Source organism: Candida metapsilosis (genome assembly GCF_017655625.1).
Source record: "Candida metapsilosis strain BP57 chromosome Unknown scaffold7, whole genome shotgun sequence".
NCBI lineage: Eukaryota > Fungi > Ascomycota > Pichiomycetes > Serinales > Debaryomycetaceae > Lodderomyces > Lodderomyces metapsilosis.
Genome location: NW_027138165.1, coordinates 1,823,655 through 1,848,799, shown reverse-complemented (window position 1 = coordinate 1,848,799; position 25,145 = coordinate 1,823,655). Strand labels below are relative to the sequence as shown.

Sequence of the window (25,145 nt, the reverse complement as noted above, 5' to 3'; positions counted from 1 at the left end):
GGAAGACGTTATATAGAGTTTGTTTAAAATAGGCGCAAAACAAGGAAATGCAATGACGGAAACGGATTCGTAGTGTATCCTCGTAAATTTCCACATCGGCACGTGATGACGGGAAAAAACGTCAAAAAAGTTGGCAACGAAACCAAATACCAAAAGTGCAACGACTTCATTAAGAAACGGTAAACGTTTAACTACAAGTACCTGCCATCGCTCGCAAGACACCGGTTGACGTCCCTACCATGGACCCTAATCAAGACATCTTTGAGCAATTAGATACAGCGTTGTTGGACATATTTTACCGCAACAATAGCCTTCATAATAACTTGCACAACTTACCCGAACACGAACAGCAAAGAGCACTTGACGAAATGGCCGACTTTCTAAGACAAAATAGTCTCAACTCCACCCGAAACCGTAATCATCGTCCCCGCACCATTAGAAGATTCTATGAAATAAGTTGGTACTGGACGTACTTGCCATTATTCACCATCCGATTCGATCGTATTTTCCAACAATTAACAATGCGCAATTTTCAAAGATGTATAGCCAATGCTGCTTATTGGATTGCCAAGATGATACAATCTGGGATGCGAAGTTTACTATTCTTGTTTGTGTTGCAGACCTATTTGCGCAATGTTACGAGCATGATTTTCGTCTTTTCCAACTTGATTACATTCAGCACAAATTTTATCAAAGATATTTGCACTTTTATCTTCCAGAATTCCCCTTCTGTTCTACATGATCATGCATTGTTGGTCACCCATAAGTATGATGTCTTTTATACATTGAATTCCAAGGAGTATGTAGATGCCCTGATTTGGCAACACATGTGGTACATTCTCAAAAACTGTCGTGCTTCATTGTTGAACACAATCTGCATTGTTTCAAAAGAAGGTCCTTCAGACTGTGATTTAATCACTAATTCTTTGGTGTATCGAATGTCGGATGCAATTGCGAAGTCATGCCCGCAATTATCAACAAGTATGGTACGGTTCGTTACAGTGACGATATTTTTGCTTTATGCAACAATAGGCAATTTCATTTGCTTAAACATATTGTTTTTCCTATCGTATAACATCATAAGAAGAATTAGTGGGTACGCAAAAGTTGTCAAAAATTTGGGTCTGGTTATAGCATCTACTTTTGTTGATTATATAGCCTAATTTGAATAGAAGTGGGAATGCTCTTGGGAAGATTATATAGCCCCTTAGGTGTACGTAGATAAGCTGCTTATGTTGGCTCCATGGAGAGTTTCTGCAGGCTCTCGCAAATACGTCCCATTTAGGAAATCGCGCTTGCAAAGTTGATCATTTTGCAAAGAGAATCTAATGTCTTTCTATAGACACCTTAGGAGACAACTATACCACTCAGTTACCATAGATGGACAGTCCTTGACGTACAAGATGTCCCATTTACATCACACCTTGCATTAACGTTGTTTTCCGCGATTCCGGTAATCGCGGATGGTAGTTGCCCCATCCGCTATATCACGCCATGCCCCACACTTCAGAACCAGTTGAAAAATAAAATTAACGACACTTTCCACACCATTTGAATTTAAGCCTTTTAACATTCAGATACAATTAGCCAACTTATCAATCCCCCATTCCCGTTCTCGAAATGTCTCAACTTCCAACTGAAATGAAAGCTGTCGTTTTCCGTGCACCCTTTGATGTTCAAGTAGAACTGAAACCAGTCCCTAAAATTGAAAATTCTACTGATGCAATTGTCAAGGTTGAATATGCTGGATTATGTGGATCAGATATGCACACATATAGAGGCCATATAAAGGGTAAACCAGGTACTATAGTTGGCCATGAGTTTACAGGAACTGTTGTCGAAGTAGGTAAAGACGTTACCAAGTTCAACGCCGGTGATGATGTATTGAGTTGCTTTTCGATCCAATGTGGAGAATGTTTCTATTGTGAGCATGGATTAACTGGTCAATGTGCCAAGACTAATACGTTTGGTAAGCCAGGATTGGATGGTGGCCAAGCTGAATATGTACGTGTTCCATATGCCGACCATGTCCTCGTCAAGAAACCAGAAAGTTCCAAAGGTGATGATATTGATGACTCGGTGTATTTACTTATGGCTGATATCTTTGTCACTGGATATTTCGGGGTTAAAAAAATTGTCGATTTTTTCAAAACCCAACCTGTTCAAAATTACAAAGCTCAGCAAATCAAAGATGTATCAGTTTTACAAATTGGTGCTGGTCCTGTTGGATTGTGTGCTTTACATGTATTGAAACACTTTGGATTTGAAAAGATTGTTGTTGTTGATAGCATTCCTTCACGATTGGAAGCAGCTACGAAAATCGGTGCTTACAAGACAATCAATTATGAAAAAGAGGCAAACGGAGTAACTGACTTTGTCACTAGTGAATTGAATGGAGTTGGTTTTGATGCAGTATTGGAAGTTGTTGGTGCTGAATCATCAATGAAGACGGCATTTGATGCCGTACGTGGTAATGGGTTTGTTTCCGCATTGGGTATGGGTCATGGCCCATTCCCATTCGATGCATTGCAAGCATACTTGAAGAATCTTAATCTTTCATGTGGAAGATGCCATGCGTACGCTTTGTTTCCTGAAGCTTTAAAGATCTTTGAGACAATGAAGGATAAATTGACTGATTTTATTGATCTCAAGACTCCAATTGATAATGCAAAGGAAGCGTTTAAGTTGTTTGATGAGCATAAGGTGAACAAAGTTGCTTTTGGTTTTAAGAATAAAGTATAGAAATGGGAGATAGATGTATATATGCTAATTGGATGTATGATGTATGATGTATGATGTATAATGAGATATATTGGTAGCACGCACAAACTCGATCCGAATCAATTTTTGTTTTTCCCTTGACTTTGCCTCACGGCCGTATCATTACATCTTTCAATTACATCATCGAACCTTATTTCATTCTAAAAGCCGTCAGATCTGAAACTATAAAAGATTATATAATATGTCTGATAAGAATCAAAATTCGGAATTACCTCGTATAAACCTTCGTGATTCCCGAAATCCAAGTTCAGGTATGACTCCTCCGAACACCGGCTTTTCACCTTATGGGACAGTACAGCTACCACCAGTTTACTCATACAGGCAATCGCAACAACAACAATCACAGCAGCAGCCACATCTGGGTCTGGATCTGACGTATTCGGGCTCGCCAAATCCAATAGTGCAACCTTTGCAACCTACCGTTCAATCACAACCTAAGCAAACGGCTGACAGTAGACCTCGTATGCGAGTGAGCAAAGCTTGTGATCGATGCAGGACGCATAAGATCAAGTGTTCAGGCTCCGATCCTTGTACTACTTGTGTGCGACAAAAGAAGGAATGCACATTTTCGAACCCTGCTGCTGGTGGTAATGTGCAGAATAAATCAAATGGATATCAAAGTGAAGGTGCTGATTTTAATAAAAAGCGCAAGTTCAGTACTCTCAATTCCGAACCATTTGGGTTGCCAGTTGTTGATAAATCAAATGAAAAAGATTACATTTCCCATTTGGAGAACAGGGTGCAATATCTTGAGAATTTATTGTCGCGAAATACTTTGGAGGACTTTAGACAACCTCGATTTCAAGAACCAGAAAGTGAAGGTGTGGTTGAAACTTTATTCACAACAAGTTCAAAATGGAGGTTTTCTCGTCGTCATCAGAACCTACTTATTGTTGAATTGTGTAAATCAATGTATGCAAACTTGTCAGAAGAACTGAAGGAGAAAGTAACCATTCCACGTATGCAATATTTTGGGTGGAACATGTCTGGTGTTAATTACCTTACACCGGAAAACTTGCCTTCGTTGCCAGAACTTGAAGTAACGCTTGATGAGCGATACTTGATTGATTTCTTCTTTAAGGAGGTGAATCCATTGTTTGCTATTGTCCATGAAACTGTTTTCCGTGAACAGTATGAAGCTTATGATAAGCTTATGAAGGAGGAAAAGGCAATGACTGGTGAACACAAGCACGATTCCAAATCAAATCAAACTAAATTATATTCGGCTATATTGTATCTCATATTTGCCTTGGCTATTCGATTTAGTGAGTTTCAAAAACCCAAAAGTCCTGATTTGGAGATGTTGAAATTGGAAGAGAAATTGTTCAAGTATGGATACAAGATTGTTTCGATATTGAGTTTTGAATGGGAATCATTTGAATTGATACAAAGTTGGCTTTTAATTGCATTGTATTTGAGAGTTGCTCATCGACAAACGTCCTCCTCGCATGCCTTGGGGCAAGCTATAACAATGACCAAGTCAATGGGGTTGGGGTTCAGTGAAGAAAATTACAATATTTTATCGTGTACTGGGTATGAGAGATTGAAAGCTAAGAGAATCTTTTGGTGTGTATTCACATTTGATCGTGTATTTGGGTTACAAACTGGTCGATATTGTGGTATTAGAGAAGAAGATTTTGGTCGTGGGTTTCCAGGATTTGATTTTCAACGAGAGACTGTTAAGGATGATTGGTTGACTTTGCCGGCGTTGGCATTGTTGCACATTGCGAGGATTTCAAATTTTGTTCATACTGCTCCAACTGATAATACACATTTGATCAAGTATCAGCAAATCAATGCAGAGTTGGTTAAGCTACATCATTGGTTTAATGAAGTGGGGTTTAGAAATGATTTGCTATTTAATAAACATGTGAGTGCTAGTGATAGAAATGAAGTTAGCTCGTTGGTAAAAGCACAGGTGAAATTGCACTATTACGATTTGGTGCTCTGCGTACATGGAAAAGTTTTATTCAACTATATTGGCAGAAGAATAGTCAGCAATGGATTAAAAGTGGAGATGGTTTTAGATGCATGTCATGGTGTTATTGAAGTGTTGGACAAGGTCAACAAAGCAGGACTACTATACACTCCATGGTATTCAGTACTCCTCTTGCTATTCAATATTGGAGTTAATGCACTTTGTTTAATCAACGGAGGAGTGTTCATTCTGCAATCACGAGATCTTTTGAAAAACACCATCAAATTGTTTACAATTTTAAAGAAATCACCCATTAGGAATAAGCAAAATAAGTTGGTTTTCCGAGAACGTTTCAAAATGGTTAGAGAATGTACATGGGCTTTAAAGATGGCGAATAAAATATTGACTTTGAGACTTGAAGAAGATATGAATGCGTTGAATAATATTGGTGTTGATCATGGTTCATCTGATGTAAATAAGCAGTACTTTTCTCAATTGGGATTTAATGATGGTGCGTTAGGTGCGTCAAAGGATGCTAGGACCACCAAGCAGAATGAGAAAGATTCCACCAAGGCGAAAGCTAATGAATTCAATAAAGTGTTTGAACAGCAATTGTATCGAAATGAAGATGGATCAAATGTACATCATCGTATAATGCTGCACCGTGAACCAATACAACGAACCAATACCGAGTCGCCTGTTTTGCACGACACTGGCATAGATAATCAAACACCACAAGAAGGTGCTAGTGATAGTGGTGGCACCTATGTCAATTCATTCAATACTCCATCTTCTGATAACCACGAGGGAGGAGGTGGTGCTGGTGGTGGTGCTGCTGTTGATCTTTATCCTTCTACTGAAATTGATCATATGTTGAGCAACTTGCAATGGTTTGACCAATGGGTTGATTTTACATACGATTTTTAATAAATAGAAACTGGAGTCTTAGAGTAGTTTCCGAGTTGTATCAGTCTGTAATGACCATTATACCCCCCCCTTTGTATTTGAAGCAAGTCTAATGTTTATTCGCTTTAAGTAAAACAGCTACATACCCCGCTAATATAGCCACTATAAAAGATAAGCCTAATTGATTATACTTTCAAGTTCAACACATTCAAAAACCGAGCCATAATACTCATGAACACGACAGAAATAACCAGTCCAATTGAACGTCAAATAAAAGTAGATGGCGAGCTGTACCATGACAGTATCAAGACACCAAAGATAAATCTCACTCGATTGAAGTAACCCATTATGGCCTTCAATCATTTCCACACATCGATAAACCGACCTAATCATTAAGAAAATACAGCTGAAGCTCAAAACTACTATTCCGTGTTTCCAGTTTCCGATCCTGGGGAACACTTGTGATAATGTTTGAGCCACTTTAGTTGGGTTACGCAAAATCTTGATAGTGAATGAAACAAACACGTAGCAGAAAACAGTAAAGAATGCAAGTTGTAAAACAACCCCCGTGATGACCAAGGCTCTTCCTATTGTTCTCAATGAATCCATGACTTGTAAGCCACCACCATTAGCCTGTACGAAAAGTGATACAATGTCCCCAGTGACAAATACTTTAGCGAGATACTTCAAGGGAATCACAGAGTATGACTCAGCCCTGAGACTTTTGGCAAGTTCACAAAAGATCATATAAGTGCTAGCCAAAATTAAAGTTGGCCCAATCAAAATAAATACAGATTGAATCACATATGGCATAAGCAGTTGTGGTTGTTTAGAAGAAACTGCCCTAGCAGTATACCCAATGATTTCCAAAACGATTCCAATGATAAATGGAATCATTACATTGCAGTATCTTTTCAAGTTGCTTGATCTAATCTTGCCTTTAAATTGGTTGTATTTTGACACTACAAAGTAGGTTTCAATGGTTGCAAGGACAAGAAAAATGACTGCATAGTGGATCGTTACTCCATAGTTGAGGGTGTATTGGTAATACTGATAGCCGGTGGTCTCTTGAGTCATTATGGGGTTTCAGCTAATGGGTGGAAGTTATTTTCAAACTGAAGGATTTCTAGATATATATAGGGGGTGGGGATTTTTCATTTGTTTATTTTTTTTTGTTTTCGTTTCCATGCAGCATAGCCCTTTCTGTCTGACACGGCTTAAGCGTTTGTGCATGAACGTGAACTTTTAAACAAGTTTTAGATTACGTCGACAATTGGTCAAAAGGGGTGGAAACTTTTAGATTTCCCCTATTTTACAGGCATTCTATCAATTTGTTTGCGTTCATGATGGTATTACTCACTTATCCTGAGGATAGCGGATCGATATTTTTACATCGTAGGATGAGTTAAACTAAATTCGCCATTAATTTAGCCTGTAACAAACGCGTTTCTAATCTAGCAAGGCCTCGTTACACCACCGTTCTTTTTTTTTGTTTTTTCTCCTTTTTCAAACTGTCGAACTTGTTTTGCAACTGCTCCACCAGTGGTGCACCGAGTTTTTATTCCTACACTGAGACTCTATTTCATGTAGGACAGTGTATCAAAGAGAGCTACAATAACGTTGTTGCTAATTACTGATGTGTGATGCTGTCAAAGACTGCCGCTGTAGTTTATATCAAGGTTCTTGGTGGAAGCGTATTACATACCATTGTAGAGGCGCACATGTTGTATACATGATGTGAAGATTAGCGAGGCAGGCAAACTCATGTAAGCGTATTGCAGTTTGTCTTCCAACACAGCTTTATTTGCAAGAATTGACACAGTTGTAGAACCACCAAAAGTTTACAGGGCACAGATGCGAGAAGCGGAGAGGCTAAGGACGAACGAAGAGAAACATCAAACTCGCTCGGTCTTTTTGGATAGTAGACATAATTTACACAAAGATAGACTCAATGAACCTACGATGCTTGATTACAGATGCAAAAAAAGACGGTTTTCTTTTCTTTTTTTGGTGAATTTGTGTGTGTAAAGGTTGTGCTTAAAAAGTAGGTTTTTCCGAGGCGCGTATACGCGGTGAGTGCAAAAAAAAAATAGTACAGGAGTCTTCGGAAAAACTTTTTTTTTTTTTTTTTTTTTTTTTGCTTCAATGATTTGTGCAGAGAATAAAGTGAAAAGTGGAAGCAATTACGGGTATTGCGGATTAAGTGGATGGAAGAGTTGATTGTGTTTGAGATTCAGAGGACCAAATAGATACCTAGTGCACTGCCATTCAACATGTGGCTTAGGAACGCTAGTAGATTTATTTGCAATGACGTAGTGCTATGCTACGTAACGTTAGATCAAAGTGAGGTTTAATTTTGGAAGGCTTGTAAGAAAGTTAGGAGATCTTCCTGTATCGGATCTGTAGTCACCGAAATGAGTATGGGGGAACAGAAGCTAAGAGGTTGAAAGAAAAAAAAAGAAATTAAAATTAAACAAACCAAAAGAATGCATGTGTGGTGTTTTGTGTGTCTCCACTTTTAGTAGTAAGAGCAATAGAGTCGGCCCAGTAGTTACAGTGGAAATTTGCTCATTTTGTTTCTTTCGGGGAAATATAATAATTGTGTCGCTCCTATTGTTTGTGATTTATTTCTCGGATAAATTATTTTTAAATTTCTTTTTTTTTTTTTTTTTTTTTACTTTTAGTTTCTCCTATTGTTCTGCTGCGTTGGGATTGAACGTTTTAGTGCAACATGGTGGAGAAGTCGTGTTTGAGTCCAATTTTCCTGGAGTATACTTTTAAACCATAATCCTCTGAGTGTTGAATATTTCTTGGATTGGATTAGTTTGGTGGTATAAGGTGTATTATTGCAGACCTTGGCGTTCTCCCTAGGTTACGTAAACTACTCTTTAAAATAAGGAGTAAGTATATATATATATGATTCTATTCTCTCGTTAATCTCTCTGTTGGGCTTATTGTTCTAGATCTAAAATCTATGTTTCACAATCTATTTTTTATTTTATTTGTTTTCTCGAATAAGTGTAAGAAAAGAGAGATATACTTAATATGAACAGGTGGATAAGAAAAAGAAATGAAAGGAGACAGAAATAGTGGATGAGAAAGAGAAAGGGTGTCTAATAAGGAGATTACCTACAGATTGTGAGGCATTGCTATTACTCTCTTCTTGTCCCCCACGTAACTGTCCCCCCACACTAAAGGCAATAGAAACGGAAAAAAAAAAATTGAATAATTGAAAAAAACTGGAGAGGAGAGAGAACAACAACAGTAGAAGATTATTTAGTTTATGATATGATGAGATTAGAGTGTAGTGGTTGTAGGTGGTATATGAGTTATGAAGTAATGTTATACTTCCTGTATATAGTATGTTGCTTTTACAAAAGAAAGAAAGATACTACTACTCCGGATACAAACAAACAATTAGAGTAACAAAAGAATATATATTACATTTTGTGTATGTATATAATAAGTAATAAAACCACAAGAAGAAAGGTTTCTTAGAATAAAATATATATATACTTAAAAAGCAAAAAAAGAATAGAAGAAGAAGACTTAAAAAGAAATACTCATATCAAAAGAACCTACAATACACATCTTATCTTTTCATCATCATCAAAAACTATATATCATTTAGAAAAAAAGAAGAGAGAGAATCAACCACTTATATAAATATTTTTTTGTTTTTTTATCAACCAAACAGGGCAACAGTCAGTCAGTCAGTCAGTCAAATATTTCAATTTTTTTTCGGCAGTATCAGAACCGACAGACACACAGTTTATTTAGCTTCTTCCTGAAACCTAGCCAACAGAACTACTACAAACACACACATATTCAACTCCTCCAAGACTCATCAACCTTACCTTAAAATATGTCTCAAGTAGTACAATCTCCACCTCCAACAAAGGAGAAAAAGAATAAAGAAGATAGACCATACAAATGTACATTTTGTGACAAGGCTTTCCATCGATTAGAACATCAAACTAGACATATCAGAACCCATACTGGAGAAAAACCACATCCTTGTACTTTTCCTGGATGTACTAAACGTTTTAGTCGATCAGACGAACTAACTAGACATTTGAGAATTCATACCAATCCTACATCAAGGAAAAGAAGGAGTAAGAATGATGATACCAATGGTCATGGTGGCTATTCTGCTGTTCATATGATGCAACCTATTCCAATCAGTATACATCCTAACCTGCAACAACAGCAACAGCAGCAACAACAACAACAGCAACACAGTCACGCACTTGTTGCAGGTCCAGGTGTATATCCCCCAGGAGCTCATCCTCCTGTACCTGTTTCAGTTGATAGCAATGGTAACACTATTTATCATCAACCATATCCAGTATATATTGTACCACATGCCAATGGATATATGCAGCCACTAATGCCCCCTCAACAACAACAACAGCAACAACAGCCACCGACTTCACAACCACAACTACAGGCTCAACAGATTCAGTTTACTCCTGAGTCTTCTGTTTCTCCAGCTCAATCAACTTCTTCAAATGTTTCATCAGTTCGTGAAACTTCTGTTCCTTCTCATTATCAGCAACAAGGCTCAGCTGTGTTTTCAATCCCTTCTTCACCAACAAATTTACAACATAATGGATTATTTACTCAGCAACAAGCACCACAGCAAAGCAATACACAAAATAGCAATGCACAAGCACAAGCACACCCACAACATCTTCATCTCCATCATAATCATCACCAACGACCTGGTTTAAGTTCAAGGACAATCTCCTCCGATGCCATTAGATCATACAATATGAGTCATAGTGGTGATCCAGTAAATATATCACCACCATTCCCCCAACGTCATTACCAAATGCAACTTCCGCAACAACAGCAAGTGCATGGTAGCAATCAAAATATTCAAAAATCACAATCCTCATCTAGTGTGCTATCGGAAAATCAACGTGTTTTCAGTAATCCTGAATCTTCAGTACAATCATTGGGTACTTCACCCGAAAGTGATGTTTCTTATTCATCATCTGCTGCTATGCCTCCACCTATGCAACCACAAAGCCAATCTACTACAAATGGCTCGTCAACAAATTCTGCTGGCATTCCTTCATTTAGCAACTTACATGAGTATTTCCAACAAAAAACTACCAATGGTGATAAATCATTCAATGGAAACACATCATCTTCATCAACTTCACTTTCTTCGCTAAGCAGTAAAATCAGATCATCCAACTCATCAACCAACTTATCAAATATTTCCAATTTGACAAGAATGACACCATTGAAATTCCCAACTAGTGCAACTTTAACCAAATCACAAAGCAGATCTAACTTGAATATACCAAAACAACCTTCATCAACATCATTGAATTTGGAATTTTACAATAATCAAATCAATGGAAGTTTTGGTAATGGATTGAATCATATTTCGAAAAAATCAAGACCCAATTCACCGGTACTTTTATCAACTACACCTGTTAATCATCAACATCCATCATCGGTCCATTTATCTAATGGAGCACGCAAGTTTAATTCAAGTTTTATTATATCGCCTAATGAGACTCCATTACAAACACCTAGTCAATCACCTCAACTACATGCGGAGGAAGAAGGAGGAGAAGAAGTGGATGATAATTTGACTCCACAACCTAGTAAATTTTCATTACAAGATTCGAATAAGAGTCAAGAAATTGGTGCTTTTGAAACTAAGGAACAACAACAACCCGGCGTACTTCTGAAACTGGATGATAGTATAGCTACTACTGGTACACAATTGCCACCAATTCGATCAGTATTGAGTTTCACGTCGTTGAAGAATATGCCAAAGGTTAGTGGTGTAAATAAGAGTTCCAGTGAAAGCAACAGTAGTCAAGAGACTGTAGCTATGGAGGAAAAAGTTGCTGATACAGCTGGTACAAAAGCCAGCAATGGTGTCAATGGGGCTCCTACAATGAGTGTCAGTAGTATGTTGAGTTAATCCACATAGAGGGAGGGGTTATTGTATTTATTTGTTTATAGTGTTTCCTTCAATATAGAAGAAAAAGGTTATCTAATAGACATTTTTACACTGCAACATAAGACTTCGAGTGAACGAAATGGACTGATATGGGCCGTAACATGTTAAGGTTCTCTTCCACACTTTACTCAAAAGGCATGAATAGGCGAAACTATTTAAGGTTTTTATACAGCTTAAGGGTGGGGGGGAAGAGGATAAATTGGAGAGATATGGAGTTGTGTTTTGTGGGCGGTTAACTGTTCTCCCCGTTCTGCAAACTACGCCAAGCTTTAAATAATCTGGGGTCTGTTGTCTGTTGGGCGTCCGTCGAGTGGCTGAGAAACGCTGAAGTCTCGGGAAAATTATAGTTTAGCTAACTAATCTTTACTGTAAACAACGGATTAAGTTTAAACCTAATTTTCAAAGCCATCTTTCTCTCTACTCGAGAAGTGGTTTGGGTCTACTTTGTGTGTATCTAGTTCATAATGAAGTGGGGGTACAGGGGAGTTGCTGACTTATTGTTTGTTGTTTGCTTGTTGGGTGTGTATAATTACTCCGAAGATGGCACAAAGTTTAGCCCCACTTTAAAGTGATTTTTCACTTTTTTGGTCTTGTTCAAATAGGAGCTTCTATTGGTCAGTCACTCTCGATGTCTCTTGGTATGAAGGCTCAATATACACCTAATCCACTTCTCCATTCTCTTTCTTGTTCCTGTTGTGTGTGTGTATTTGGTTATAGGTGTATGTTTTATACGATGGTGTTACATTTTGCATATAGCAAGCATTGTATACTTTTGTGTAATAATAAACCCCTGCTTTAGGTCGTTCAACAAAAATCATCTGTTTCGGTAAGATTATATACATTCAGCACTAACCAACCAATTGCATCTGAAAAAAAGGACAGACCTGTTTTTCGTTTCAATTGCATGATCAAATTACATTGCTGTCATCTCAACAATATAAATACTAGATCAATTCCAACTTTTTCAAAATACATCAATCACTCAATAAAACCAATCTCCTCGATTTTTCAAACTAAAACATACACAACCACCACTACTATTCCCATTACCACTATGAGTATTAAATTAAATTCAGGACATGAAATGCCACTCGTTGGCTTTGGATGCTGGAAAGTCACCAACGAAACCGCAGCCGATCAAATCTACAATGCCATCAAAGTCGGATACAGATTATTTGATGGTGCTCAAGATTACGGCAATGAAAAAGAAGTTGGTCAAGGTATCAATCGTGCCATTGATGAAGGACTCGTTGCTCGTGATGAATTATTTGTCGTTTCTAAATTATGGAATAATTATCATGATCCGAAAAACGTTGAAGTTGCTTTAGACAAGACTTTATCTGATTTGAAATTGGATTATCTTGATTTATTCTTGATTCATTTCCCAATTGCATTCAAATTTGTCCCCATTGAGGAAAAATATCCACCAGGGTTCTATTGTGGAGATGGTGATAAGTTCCATTATGAAAATATCCCACTTTTGGAAACTTGGAAAGCGTTGGAATCTTTAGTTGCTAAAGGTAAGATCAGATCAATTGGTATTTCAAACTTCAATGGTGGATTAATCTATGACTTGTTACGTGGTGCCAAGATTCCTCCTGCAGTTTTACAAATTGAACATCATCCATATTTACAACAACCTAGATTGATTGAATATGTTCAATCTCAAGGTATTGCAATCACTGGGTATTCTTCATTTGGTCCTCAATCATTTTTGGAATTGCAAAGTCAAAAAGCTTTGGATACACCAACGTTGTTTGAACATGAGACGATTAAATCGATTGCTTCAAAGCATAACAAGTCACCAGCTCAAGTGTTGTTGAGATGGGCTACTCAGCGTGGTATTGCCGTCATTCCAAAATCAAATAATCCTGATCGGTTGAATTTGAATTTGAATGTGAATGATTTCGACTTGAGTAAGGAGGATTTACAAGAGATTAGTAAGTTGGATAAAGGTTTGAGATTTAATGATCCTTGGGATTGGGATCATATTCCAATTTTTGTTTAGAAAGAATGGTGTGTTTAGTTGGAATAGACTTTTTTTGGTATACACTTTTTCACATTTCCTGCTTTTTTAAAGAGAATCTAATTGTGGATATCTTTCATTTCTGTTCTAGCTTTGTATATTCAGACTTCTATAAAGATTTGATTTGAGGTATTTGCAACTATTGAAATTGGTAGCGTATGTTCAATAGTTTTGTATATGCACAATAAAAAATCTATGATCGAAGGGATACGGAAAATAATGGATGAAGAAGAACCATTCTTACGTGAACTTTTAATACAAACCCTTAACCTCTTTTACTATTTGGATTTGCTTCCAACAAACAAGTCGATCACCCAAATACCACAGTTTCCAACAATATACTCCAATTCCACTATCTCGCCACAGTTTGGACTTCGTCAGATGACTTGCTAATCACTTTAAAGCAACCCAACAATAGACAATGAGTAACTCAGAAGTATCAATCGAATCATATTCCACTACGCCCATTGCATCATCAAGAACATCATCTACTTCAAGTTCACAAAATGACAATTGGGTGCATATGGATGATGGAGAAGCTTCGTTGAGACGTTTGCAAGGACCCTTGGAAGATTCATTTATACAAGAGATTAGAAAGATGAAGGTAGAAGCAATACAGAAGGTGATAGATAAGGAACAAGAAGAGATTATCATGGAAACCTCGGGGATTGATGATGCGCTGATGAAGGAAGTTAATTCAACAATTGAGTCTGGAGAGAAGAAACAACAACCAGAGAACAAAGAAGATAGAGTTGATACGTGGTGTCGATATTTGAGGGTAACTACACTGGATGCAGCTCCTTCCACGTCTCTCTTATCAAGTCCTGCTTGTCCTACAGCTGCCACATTTTCACCAGAATCGTTGTTGGAAGACTTGAACAGTATTGATTTACCACCCCACAAAGACGAAGAGCAAGTGAAATTGGACATACAAAGATCCTTCACTATACTCAGTCATATACAATCTGTCGTCCACAACACATCCATCCCAGCAATGTCTTCCTCTTCTTCGGTGACGTCATCGAGTGAAGTTAATGAGCAATTGGAAAAGGGATCTTCTTTTGCAACCATACTTAGCACATCAGATATCAACTCGTTGAAGAAAATATTGTTTAATTTGATAATCAAAGTTTTAAGGAAGTACCCTTGTTTGAATTATTATCAAGGGTATCATGATATTGCAAGTATTGTATTGCTTGTATGCTATAAAGCAAACCATAATGAGTCAATTGAAAAAGATATTGATCAAGAGATGGCATTCAACATACTAGAGAAATTAACATTGTTCCATTTGAGAGATTTCATGTTGACAGATATCAACTTGTCTGTTAACCATCTACGATTGGTTCCAGCAATCATAGAGTCTGTTGATGAGCAAATGTTTCAATTGATTAAGCAAACGTCAACTTCTTATCAAACTTTTAATGGACACTTTGACTACAAGTTTCTACAACCATTATCATCGATTTTGACTTTGTATTCTCACGATTTGACTAACTTGTCGCAAATACTACACATCTGGGATACAGTGTTGAGTCATGGCACGGTACTCATGAGTCTGTACATATATGCCTCATCGATCCTAATTTTGAAACCAAAGATTTGGGCTGCTTTAAAGTTGGATTCTGAACAGAGGGAGTTTACGAGTATTGATGCTGATTTAGTCCACACCTATCTTTCACCAACACGATTATTTGACGAACTTGCCGATAGTGATCTAGAAAGAATAATCGAAAAAGCGAAACAGATTTATGAAGAATGTCCTATTCAAAATTCTCAAGCTTGGACCAAGTGGTTTGACGAATATAACAAGCACTCAGTTTTGCTAACAACGTCCTCGCCCAACCTTACCCACAATGAGATTGATGAGACATATAGTTGCCTTTTCACAGATGAAAGTAAATTGGCTGAACTTATTCTTACTCAAGATGATGAAATCCACAAACAAGTTCTTGATGAATTACAAGAGCAGCAGGACCTACTTAAGCAACAAGAAGAGGATGAACTACTACATAACTCACTTCTGTCTTCATACGAAGATGATTCAGACATCGAAAGCTCCAATTTAGACTCACTTAGCTCATCATTAACCCTAAACACATCACAATCTATACACAAATTCACATCTTCAAGATTATTCAAATCGATATTTTCATCACCCGATGATGCAAATGACAATGACAATGACAATGAAAAGAAAACTGTAATCAAATCATGGACTTGGTTCAAGTGGAGCAATTTGTATAAGATATCAATCACTGTTGGAGTCATTGGAGTTTTCCTTCATTACTTAATCATCAAGAACTACGACTATAGACAAATCTTGAATGGGGAAGTGATTAATAATTTGCGTGAGAGTATTTCATATACAGGAACATTTATTGGCAAGATGCTCTCTGGAACTACGAGTACGACCATGTCCCCGAAGAATATACTTCAAGTTGGAACTGGAACGTTACAAAATACAATATATAGGTTTGAATAACAGGCTGGATACTTCTTTTTATTTATTTACAATTGTCATTGTATTTCCTCAACGCCTAGTTCGCGTACAATATCTATGGTACTTAACCTCTACGCACTCTTGCGCAAATCCATTTTCCCTCTCGAACATATAAGTGTGACACCCCACCGAACTATTGTTGCTAGATGATATCTATGACGACTCTTTTGAAGACGTGCAGTTTAGTAGAGCTGCTTAAGTTGAACATACCACTGTATATTTAGTCAATCAAGTGTGTTATAGCAAACACAGTTCAACTTGATCTTTTCCAATGTTCGTGAGGCTGATAAGACCAAATTCGGAAATGAATTGTTTTTGTGTTTTTGATTGATATTTACGAGAATTATACTTTCCTCAAGGGAGGGTTGCTTGTAGTGATAAACAAAACTATGATCTGTTATAGTTTCCTTGAAAAAGAGGAGTAAGTGGAAAATGTGGTCATGCAAATTCAAATTCCACTCGTATATAAAGCATACCAATTTCAAATCTATAATTCATTTCAGTTTAGGCAACAATAAGACTAACTTTACACTTTGAAATGAGAGATAAGTAAAATGTGGTCATTCAAATCATCTAACTTGACAACCGCCTCTTGACAACGGATATCAAATAAACTAGGAAATGGAACCAAGGTCTGGACTCGCTAAAGTAACAGGGCGCAAGGGTCAAGGAGTTGCCAACAAGAAAGAAGAAAAAGACGTGTGATGACTGCTATCGTCGGGTAAGAGGAGCACTAGTACATTGTGAAGTCCGAGGAGTGAGTCGAAACTCTTCATCTATGATGGTTCTACGTGATAGCTTTGGAGATTAGCATCTTTGGGTATGGGTATATTGTTCAGAGTGACACGACCATTGGCACGTGATTAATTCAAGTTTGCAACAATTTTGTTATTCTCAAAAATCATATAAATACCCTTCAATTTGAAAGAAATAATTGTATCCATTTCCACCACTTATCTTTCCAAATACATTCCATTAATACCAAGTTTTACATTCAAACATGACTTCCAGTATTAACTACATTACACCTGAGCAATTTAACCAAATCTTTAAGTTGCAAAATATTGATTTAACACAAATCATCCCCAACTACAACCCAAACGGTGATTTTATGTTGACATCACCAGTCAACTTGGATGAGCCTAATATTGAACCAACTGAATCATCCACTGAAGAGTTCCCAATCATTACCACCGACTCATCAGTCACATCAGAAGACGAAGAGGATGAGTTAACTTTGGAACTGACTACCCATACCAAGAAAGTTTCTACTAGCAACAACAATGTACCAACCAACCAAGGAGTTTCCAACGTTGAACAGAGTGTTGAAGACTCTGTTTTATCCAACAAGACAAATAGTACCAACATGACAAGCAACATTAATGATACTACTACCATGACAAAAATATACTCAAACAACTTTGATCATCATGCGAATACTTTTGACAATGCAGTATTATGCCGAGCTGGTTTAATAGAGGACATTTGCGGTGTCCCAGAAATTAGACCTAAACGAGCCCTTGATGACAACCGTTTTGAGTCATTATTTGATTTAGTGAATTTCTTACAAGAAGCTGAAGGGGATGCTGCTTTGACTGAAGAGGAAGAAGTTGAACCTTCTGTCACGTTGGACGAAGAACATACTATTGTACAACAATTACCAGAAGAAGAGGTTACAGCTACAGAGTTGAGTGAGGACGCCCCTACTGAGTCAAATTCCACCGACGAAACACAAAGGAGTGGAGTCTTTTATCGTTTCCCATGTCCGGAGAACGACAACTACGGTTACTTTGTTGATGCAACAAGACGTTGTTTTGTTGGTAAGGTGGATACTAGAATGGTCCCTGGCAGCTATGTTCCTGATCACATACCCATCATTCATCATCCAGGAGGCTTCTTTTCCTTACCACTTCAAGAGGTCTTGTATTCAAGTACTGACCCTTCACCCATGTCCGAAGAAGCATTGTTGAGACGCCGAGTGACCTTCAACAACTTCACTCAAGAGAGAAAAGTTAAAGATGGAGTTAATGAGGATAGGCGTGGATTAATAATGGGAACTTCTGATGAATGTTTTTATGAGGGTGACTTGCAAAGGAGACCAAAGCCTCGTTTCACTAAGTTGAAGAGGCTTTTGACAAAGTTGAAGTTGAAAAGAAGCCCTAAGTCAAAGTCCAAGAGAACTTCAGAGTTGAAGTCTATCTTAAAACCATCCAGGGAACCTCCAAGAATAGCCCCACCACCTACTAATCCAAATGATGTGTTTGATTTTTGGTTGATGGCTAATGGAGAGCCAAGATTTGGAAGACACTTTGAGAGACCTGGTTCCGTTGAATGAAGGAGGAAAAAGGGTTGACACCACTGAAAGCCTCTGTGTATTCGGAGTTGTGTGATGATGCTAGTCTGGCCAACTGGTATTCGGAGCCAATGATGAATTTCGCAGCTGGAAGGAAAGTGGTAGCTATATATGTCGTATTTTGTTTAATTTTATCTGTAACCACAAGTCGGTTTTATATATACATCTCATACTCTGTTGTAATTCTGAACCTCTATTACATTGGTGATGTAAAACTACAATGGTAGAAGGAAAAGTGGAATAATCAAGTACATTACAGCCAGCAAAATCAATCTTCTTCCAAGTACTTTATTATAGGTGGCCCCCATTCTTCAGCTCTCTTGTACCGTGAGATATCTTCAGGCAAACCCCGTATAGCACCAATCAATCTTTGTCTCACTTCAACCCCATCTGATTTGACTTTAGACAATGGTAATAAATAAGTTCGAATTGTGAATACAATCGCTTTGGATTTAGGCAATCTCGTCAACACTTGACGTTCACTTCGATAATGCACCTGCTTGTCAAAATCTAACAGGTTATAATCCAAAGGTTGTTGAATATAATCAACAGGTAAATTGTGCCCCTTGTTGGAATCATCAACGTAAAACTTGCCATGGGTTTGCAATGACCAATTTGATCTCGTTACAAATTGATGGGGTTGTATACGATTGAAAAATTTATTCATTGATGGACGTAATTTTGTGGTGTAGCCTGGTATACGTTCGTGAATAAAAGTCAATGGTTTATTGAATCTATCCAAAGGGTTGAATCCAGCAGCAAAGGCAAATATGCCAGCTTTGAAAAAGTACTCATTCAGGGTAGGGTCCTCTGGATTGAGTTGAGATTCATTGGGATCCAATTGTAGGATTATGAAATCCTCTTCAATGTTTTCAGCAAGGTACTCTTGTAATACAACGCCATTGATTCCTTTACCTTCCAAAGGATATGATTTGCCAGTAATTGTATTCCTCACTTTCAGGTCACCAAGACGTTGGAAATACATGGGATACTTGTCACACATGTAGTTCATCACCATTTCATAAAACTCAACCACGGCATCATAAGCTTCATCAGTCATAAACACAGTTGATGATCTCGTATCTTTATCCTCAGGATAATCAGGATGACAATTATTGATGATTTTCCATTTGTTTTCCAATCGATTCATGTACGTAGGTTCAAGGAGTAACCATTCTTGTGGTTGTAATGATGCGATCTATCAACTCAGCTTTAGTGTCTCTCATGTGCGGGGCGTATGAGGATCAAATGGATTGATTTCATCTGTCATTGGAATGTATTGAGTTTATCTTGGCATGGCTGACTTGCTTACCTTTGTTGAATGGAGTAGTACAGTGGATGGTTTTGTTCACTTCATATCATACTCACAATTTATTGCATTTCCTTATCACGTTGACCGCTTTGGGCCTTGAAGAAAGATATATTGAATGCCTTTGACGGAATACAACTCAAGATGGATTGAAATTCATTGATGGCATTGAGTGCGAGCACAAGATGACAAGTGATGGGATTTCCTTTTCATCGAATTGCGCTTTCCGAACTCAACCATGAATTCTCAACACAATGCCATTGTCTTGTCAAACACACTCACTAACAACTCCAAGAGAGAGTTACAAAGAAAAAGAGATCCTCTGAAAAGACGGAACTACAAAAGCATCAGTTATAAATTAAATACAAAAATATAAATTAGCAAGAATTGAAAGTAGACACCAGTGGACACCAAACCACTAACTATCTCTTCAATAATAACTGATGCATGGAAGTAGACACCAGTGGACACCAAACCACCAACTGTCTTTCCAATAATAGATGGCGCTTGGAAGTAGACAACAGTGGACACCAAACCACTAAATGTCTTTCCAATAATAGCTGATGCTTGAAAGTAGACACCAACCACTTCAAGTCCTTGTTGCAACAACAATATCGTAGCTTTTCTTTATGAGCAAGCCAGCACTAAGTTAAAAAAATTTTCTTGATAGCAATGGCAGAATTAAATGCGCCGTCAGATTCAAATAAACCAACCTGGGGACCAACAGTCGAGTCCGACAAGTGTGGACATCGATGCCCTTTAAATTACCAGACTCGATAGCTGTGTCTGGAAGATCGTGGTTTTTTAAATAAAAAAAACTACTTCCTCTTCGTTCCTGATTCATAGGTTAGGCTTCATACGAGCATCAGCTGGTAAGTTTCAAGGGTCAAAAGGTACTAATCCCTATCTAAATGCCCCCCTCCACCGAGAACAGTCACCGGCGCTGCAACTAGTGCAACACCCTAGTCATGATAGCCTCAGACAGGGCCACTTCGATATCTCAATTCCCTTTATTACCTATCCCCTCCCAACATCTTCTCCCTCGTTCATGCCAGGTCTTTAACAGGGACACTAGAATTTTGTCTTTATTCCATTCGGGAATCTTTGTTCACTCACCCGTTTGTCATCGTCTCAGTCGGATCCCAAGCGGCTTACGTCCTCTTCGTGGCAGCACCCTCTTTTGCTGCATCCCCATCTTTACCTTTTCAAACGCATAAAGTGGGGAGTATATAAATAGCGATGTGCTGGCCGAGTGTTTTATACTTGTTGTAGCAAATCATCTCCATGGTGACCTTCAGGTCCTCCCACGGACGGTTGAGCGACTTCACCCTGGACAAAACGTTTGCGTCCATTTGAGGGTAAACGAAGCGGAGAAAACTCAACCAGATCTTTGGATTTGCTTTCAACATCACCACTCGACACTTCTTCTTCTTCTTCTTCTTCTGTGTCATAGTCAACAAGTGGTTTCAAAGACTCGGGTAAATCGTCGTAATAAATGACCGACAATTCAATAAGCTCATTCAAAAACAGCTTCAACTCGATATTGTATTCAGTTTGTTTACCAACAGCAGGCTGGGATTCTTCTTCATCCACAGCACTTTTGTATTCATTCGAAGGTAAACGGGAGGGATCAATCAGATCTTTCATGTTGTCGTTATTTGGGACCACTTCTCCAGCAGTTGGACCAACTTCAATCCTTGTATCTGCTTCATCTGTAACTTCATCACCATATATTAAGGTGACTCTCCTGTGGTAATGCTCACTCATAAATTCAGTGTGAGCAGACAACAATTCCTCCTTCATCTTTGCAACATCATGAGATAGCTTGATCATTAAGTTTAAGTCGTTGATTCTCTTTTCATTGGACGTCAACTCAAGCTGGGCAGCACCATTAGTAACTTTGGTGGCAACATCATCACAAATCCCAGCTGCAATAGCTGCCTCTAATATATCATTCTCCAATTTTGCTAGGCAATGGAGAATATCGGCATGTTCTGACAAAAACTCCTTGTATTCGATATCAAGTAGTAACAAAAGGACTTTGTTTATTTCCGGAATTTCAGGTGTTCCAGCATCATTGTGGAGCTCTAATGCAGGCTCCTCGGATTGGTCAGTGGACAACAGCGCACTTGCTTCAATTTTTTCAGCAATTTTGGGGCTGTTAATTTCCAAGACATCGTCAATAACATTCAACTCTTGTTCACTATGAGTAGGCACTTCCCCCTTGAACAAGCTCTCAACCCTACTGCGAGCTCGTTCAAATGCAATTCTATTGCCTTTGACTTTAATAACGGGGGTGGCCACTTGTTCTTCAATCACTGAAGTATCAGGACTGATAACAGAACAATTGTATCCAGCTTCTAAAAATGACAAGACCGCTGGTTGTTTTTTGCAGACTCCTGGGATTTTAATTGTATCTCCCTTAAATCTGATTACCTTGGTAGGTTGTTTCAAAGGTTTAGCTCCAACAAAATAACCGTTGGATCCAGCTTCTAAACACGTAAAGACAGCTGGTTGTCTCCTGTAAGCCCTCGGGATTTTAATTGTGTCTCCCTTAAATCTAATAACCTTGGAGGCCACTTGTGCAACATCAAAAGCTTTGGCACCAACAAAAAAACTGTTGGATCCAGCTTCTAAACACGTCAAGACAGCTGGTTGTTTTCTGTAAACTCTTGGGAATTTAGTTGTATCCCCCTTAAGTCTGATTACCTTGGTAGGTTGTTTCAAAGGTTTAGCTCCAAGAAAATAACCGTTGGATCCAGCTTCTAAACACGTCGAGACAGCTGGTTGTCTCCTGTAAGCTCTTGGGAATTTAATTGTGTCTCCCTTGAACCTGATAACCCTTGTAACTTGTTTAAAGGGTTTAGCACCAACAACATTATTGTTGGACCCAGCTTCTAACTTCTTCAAGACCGCTGGTTTTCTCTCATAGCATGTTTTTTCTGACACTGATATGGTTTCAGTAATCAAGTTTTCATCAAAACTAGTTGTGGTACGATTGGGCGTATGATTGGTAGTTGGTTTAACAGACGTTCCATTTGTTCTGGATACGTCTTTCTTAGGTTGAAGGTCCACCTTCTCCGCATCTTCATTTTCAGTGGGTGCTTTGGAGCAGAATGCAGTATTTTGAACAATTTCGTTGTTCCACTTCTTGGTCAATTCGTTTTGATACTGCTCTTCTAATTTATTTTGCAAACTTGTGTTGTTTGCAATGTACCTGAAAGATGTTTTTGAGATGAAGTTGCACCATTTGGCGCTTAACTCTCTCTTCAACTGTTTTGAGACTCTATCGCAGTTATCATTGGCGTTAGATCTCAAAGGTGAGTTTTTGCTTTTCTCACCAACAATTTTATTCTTTAAACTAGCACGTGATGACACAAACACTTTTTCCTCCTCACCAAAAGTGTTGCCAAATCCTGTTGTTGTATTTGTAGTAGCAACTTTCATCCACTTTGCAAAATCATCCGTATCAGGTCTCAAAGATCTAACCTGTCTTTCATACTTCTTCTTACTCTCTGACACAAACAAACGTGAAATGGTGTTTTTTTGTTTGTGTTTTCTGGTTGCTAAATCTAAATTATTACCACAAATGGATTCAATAGCTGCTTTCTTGGTGTGATTAATAGCAGTTTCCGATGGGTAATAAGGGGCGGTGGTAAATGAAACAACTGAACTGGTGTCATTCAATTGCTTATTTGATGGTTGAATTTGGGGAATATAAGCGGGTAAAACAATGGGGGATTTCAAATGCATGCGGTTGTTTGAAGCTTGTGCTTCGTTATCAATCATTTTCGATGGATTGACTTTCAAACCGGTGGTGAACCTACGCAGGCTTTTGGACTTATTAGCGGCGTAAGTTGATGGCATTCTACTGAAGGGTGAAAGAAAGAAAGAAAAAGGAGGTAAAGTAAAAGTGTTGCAAAGTTTATTTTGGTGGCTTTATATAGTGGTGAGAATAAAGTAAGCACTTTCTGTAAAACTACGAATTACAAGCTTGTATACAATTTAGAGTAGCTCTAAACCAAGATTAGATACTTAGATTAGATGTGAGACTCTGTAGATGCAAAATGGTGATGATAAAGATTCAAGAATACATATCTATGAACTAGTTTTATAACACTACACAATTTCTCAGAAAATATTATTCCTGTTTCACTCAAAAGGATCTCAAAGTTGAGATTTGGAGTCAATATTGGATATTTCACCATTATAAAGTCTCCTTATATGTTCTTTTTGATTGATTGACCAGATCTAGTTTTGATCTTGTTGGTTTGCAACCAAGATATAAGCCAACAACAAAAGAAAAAAAAAAGGAATTCTGCTATCTCAACTAAGAAGGTTTTGTGATATAGAGGAGTGCATTTTAACGTGATGTTACTATTATCAAGTGTAAGGTAGCTAAGTTGGTGTACCTATGGAATTGCATTCAATGGATTGTTAATTGTCTGAATGAATTTCTTTTTGATTCTATGTTCTTTCACTGAACATACTTATCACACAACAAAATTAGAAGTTTCAAGATGTATGTAAAGTATAACAGCCACGTAAGTAAACATAATCTATAGAAACAGCATTCATAGCAAGTTTTATCTTTTGAAAGGTTTATGCATAATTTGGTTGTGTATCCAAAATTTCTAAAAGTGTGTGCACGTGATAAATTCACTGAATGGTAGTAAGCGTATAGATAGGCTAACAAGTATTTGCCGTCTTCTCCAATACAAGTCCAAATGTCCTTTCACTTTGTGTGCGTCAATACAAGAGCTTCATTGTTTGATTTTGCACTACCAACCTGCCTCCTCATCCGGAACGGGTCCAGATTATTAACTCCTTCACTTATCATTGAAATTCTAAGAATTTGCTAGGTGAGAAAAATTTACTCTCCCTTACACCATCACCAGAAAGCCATACACGAACGCTAATGCAACCCATGATCCTACTAACTACTCATCCTTCTTAAATCAGATCATAACTACCTTCCAAGAACTGCAATCACGCTCCAACACATGCAAATTCAATGCAAAGGTGTACTCGAAATTGATGTCCTGGCAACTCGTTTGGAGTTGCAGAAGTTCTCCTCAAGGGGGAGCTTAACGTGAAGTTCTCGAGTCATTATACTATTTTTGGATATTATTAACTGAATGGATTGATCTGCTTTGTCTATGCTGAAGAGATATTGCCTTTATTTGTCGTACCATCTAGCATTGCTGATACTGCTACACGTACCAAGTTTCACCACAAGCGACCAGCTATGTACCTGAAAGTATTAGAAGTAATTATGAATGAGAACCAGGGATAGAGCACTTGTGCTTCCATGTGGATAGTTGCTGATTTTACATATACAACCATTGATTAATGGTTAC

The 25,145-nt window shown here is 37.9% G+C and overlaps 9 protein-coding genes across 9 annotated transcripts; 6 read left to right on the top strand and 3 right to left on the bottom strand. All coding sequences in view use genetic code 12, as the record gives it.

The window, feature by feature from the left end:
* Window positions 1–239: 239 nt before the first annotated feature.
* Window positions 240–2,742, top strand: I9W82_005372 (alcohol dehydrogenase family protein; the record flags this gene model as incomplete). Its single annotated transcript, XM_067694542.1, has 2 exons — window positions 240–986; window positions 1,588–2,742. 2 exons carry the CDS (start codon window positions 240–242, stop codon window positions 2,740–2,742), a joined length of 1,902 nt encoding a protein of 633 aa, XP_067546852.1.
* A 220-nt stretch (window positions 2,743–2,962) lies between these two features.
* Window positions 2,963–5,626, top strand: CTA7 (Cta7p; the record flags this gene model as incomplete). The annotated part of the gene is made up of 1 exon (XM_067694541.1): window positions 2,963–5,626. The coding sequence occupies one exon, from the start codon at window positions 2,963–2,965 to the stop codon at window positions 5,624–5,626; it is 2,664 nt and encodes an 887-aa protein (XP_067546851.1).
* Window positions 5,627–5,782: 156 nt separating this feature from the next.
* Window positions 5,783–6,682, bottom strand: I9W82_005370 (RTA1 domain-containing protein; the record flags this gene model as incomplete). The annotated part of the gene is made up of 1 exon (XM_067694540.1): window positions 5,783–6,682. The coding sequence occupies one exon, from the start codon at window positions 6,680–6,682 to the stop codon at window positions 5,783–5,785; it is 900 nt and encodes a 299-aa protein (XP_067546850.1).
* A 2,788-nt stretch (window positions 6,683–9,470) lies between these two features.
* MIG1 (transcription factor) lies at window positions 9,471–11,555 on the top strand (the record flags this gene model as incomplete). Its single annotated transcript, XM_067694538.1, has 1 exon — window positions 9,471–11,555. The coding sequence occupies one exon, from the start codon at window positions 9,471–9,473 to the stop codon at window positions 11,553–11,555; it is 2,085 nt and encodes a 694-aa protein (XP_067546849.1).
* A 1,093-nt stretch (window positions 11,556–12,648) lies between these two features.
* Window positions 12,649–13,602, top strand: GRE3 (trifunctional aldehyde reductase/xylose reductase/glucose 1-dehydrogenase (NADP(+)); the record flags this gene model as incomplete). Its single annotated transcript, XM_067694537.1, has 1 exon — window positions 12,649–13,602. One exon carries the CDS (start codon window positions 12,649–12,651, stop codon window positions 13,600–13,602), a length of 954 nt encoding a protein of 317 aa, XP_067546848.1.
* Window positions 13,603–14,041: 439 nt separating this feature from the next.
* Window positions 14,042–16,105, top strand: I9W82_005367 (GYP8; the record flags this gene model as incomplete). Its single annotated transcript, XM_067694536.1, has 1 exon — window positions 14,042–16,105. The coding sequence occupies one exon, from the start codon at window positions 14,042–14,044 to the stop codon at window positions 16,103–16,105; it is 2,064 nt and encodes a 687-aa protein (XP_067546847.1).
* Window positions 16,106–17,123: 1,018 nt separating this feature from the next.
* I9W82_005366 (uncharacterized protein) lies at window positions 17,124–18,458 on the top strand (the record flags this gene model as incomplete). The annotated part of the gene is made up of 1 exon (XM_067694535.1): window positions 17,124–18,458. The coding sequence occupies one exon, from the start codon at window positions 17,124–17,126 to the stop codon at window positions 18,456–18,458; it is 1,335 nt and encodes a 444-aa protein (XP_067546846.1).
* Window positions 18,459–18,744: 286 nt separating this feature from the next.
* Window positions 18,745–19,626, bottom strand: I9W82_005365 (heme-dependent oxidative N-demethylase family protein; the record flags this gene model as incomplete). Its single annotated transcript, XM_067694534.1, has 1 exon — window positions 18,745–19,626. One exon carries the CDS (start codon window positions 19,624–19,626, stop codon window positions 18,745–18,747), a length of 882 nt encoding a protein of 293 aa, XP_067546845.1.
* A 1,416-nt stretch (window positions 19,627–21,042) lies between these two features.
* I9W82_005364 (uncharacterized protein) lies at window positions 21,043–23,652 on the bottom strand (the record flags this gene model as incomplete). Its single annotated transcript, XM_067694533.1, has 1 exon — window positions 21,043–23,652. One exon carries the CDS (start codon window positions 23,650–23,652, stop codon window positions 21,043–21,045), a length of 2,610 nt encoding a protein of 869 aa, XP_067546844.1.
* Between the last annotated feature and the right edge of the window lie 1,493 nt (window positions 23,653–25,145).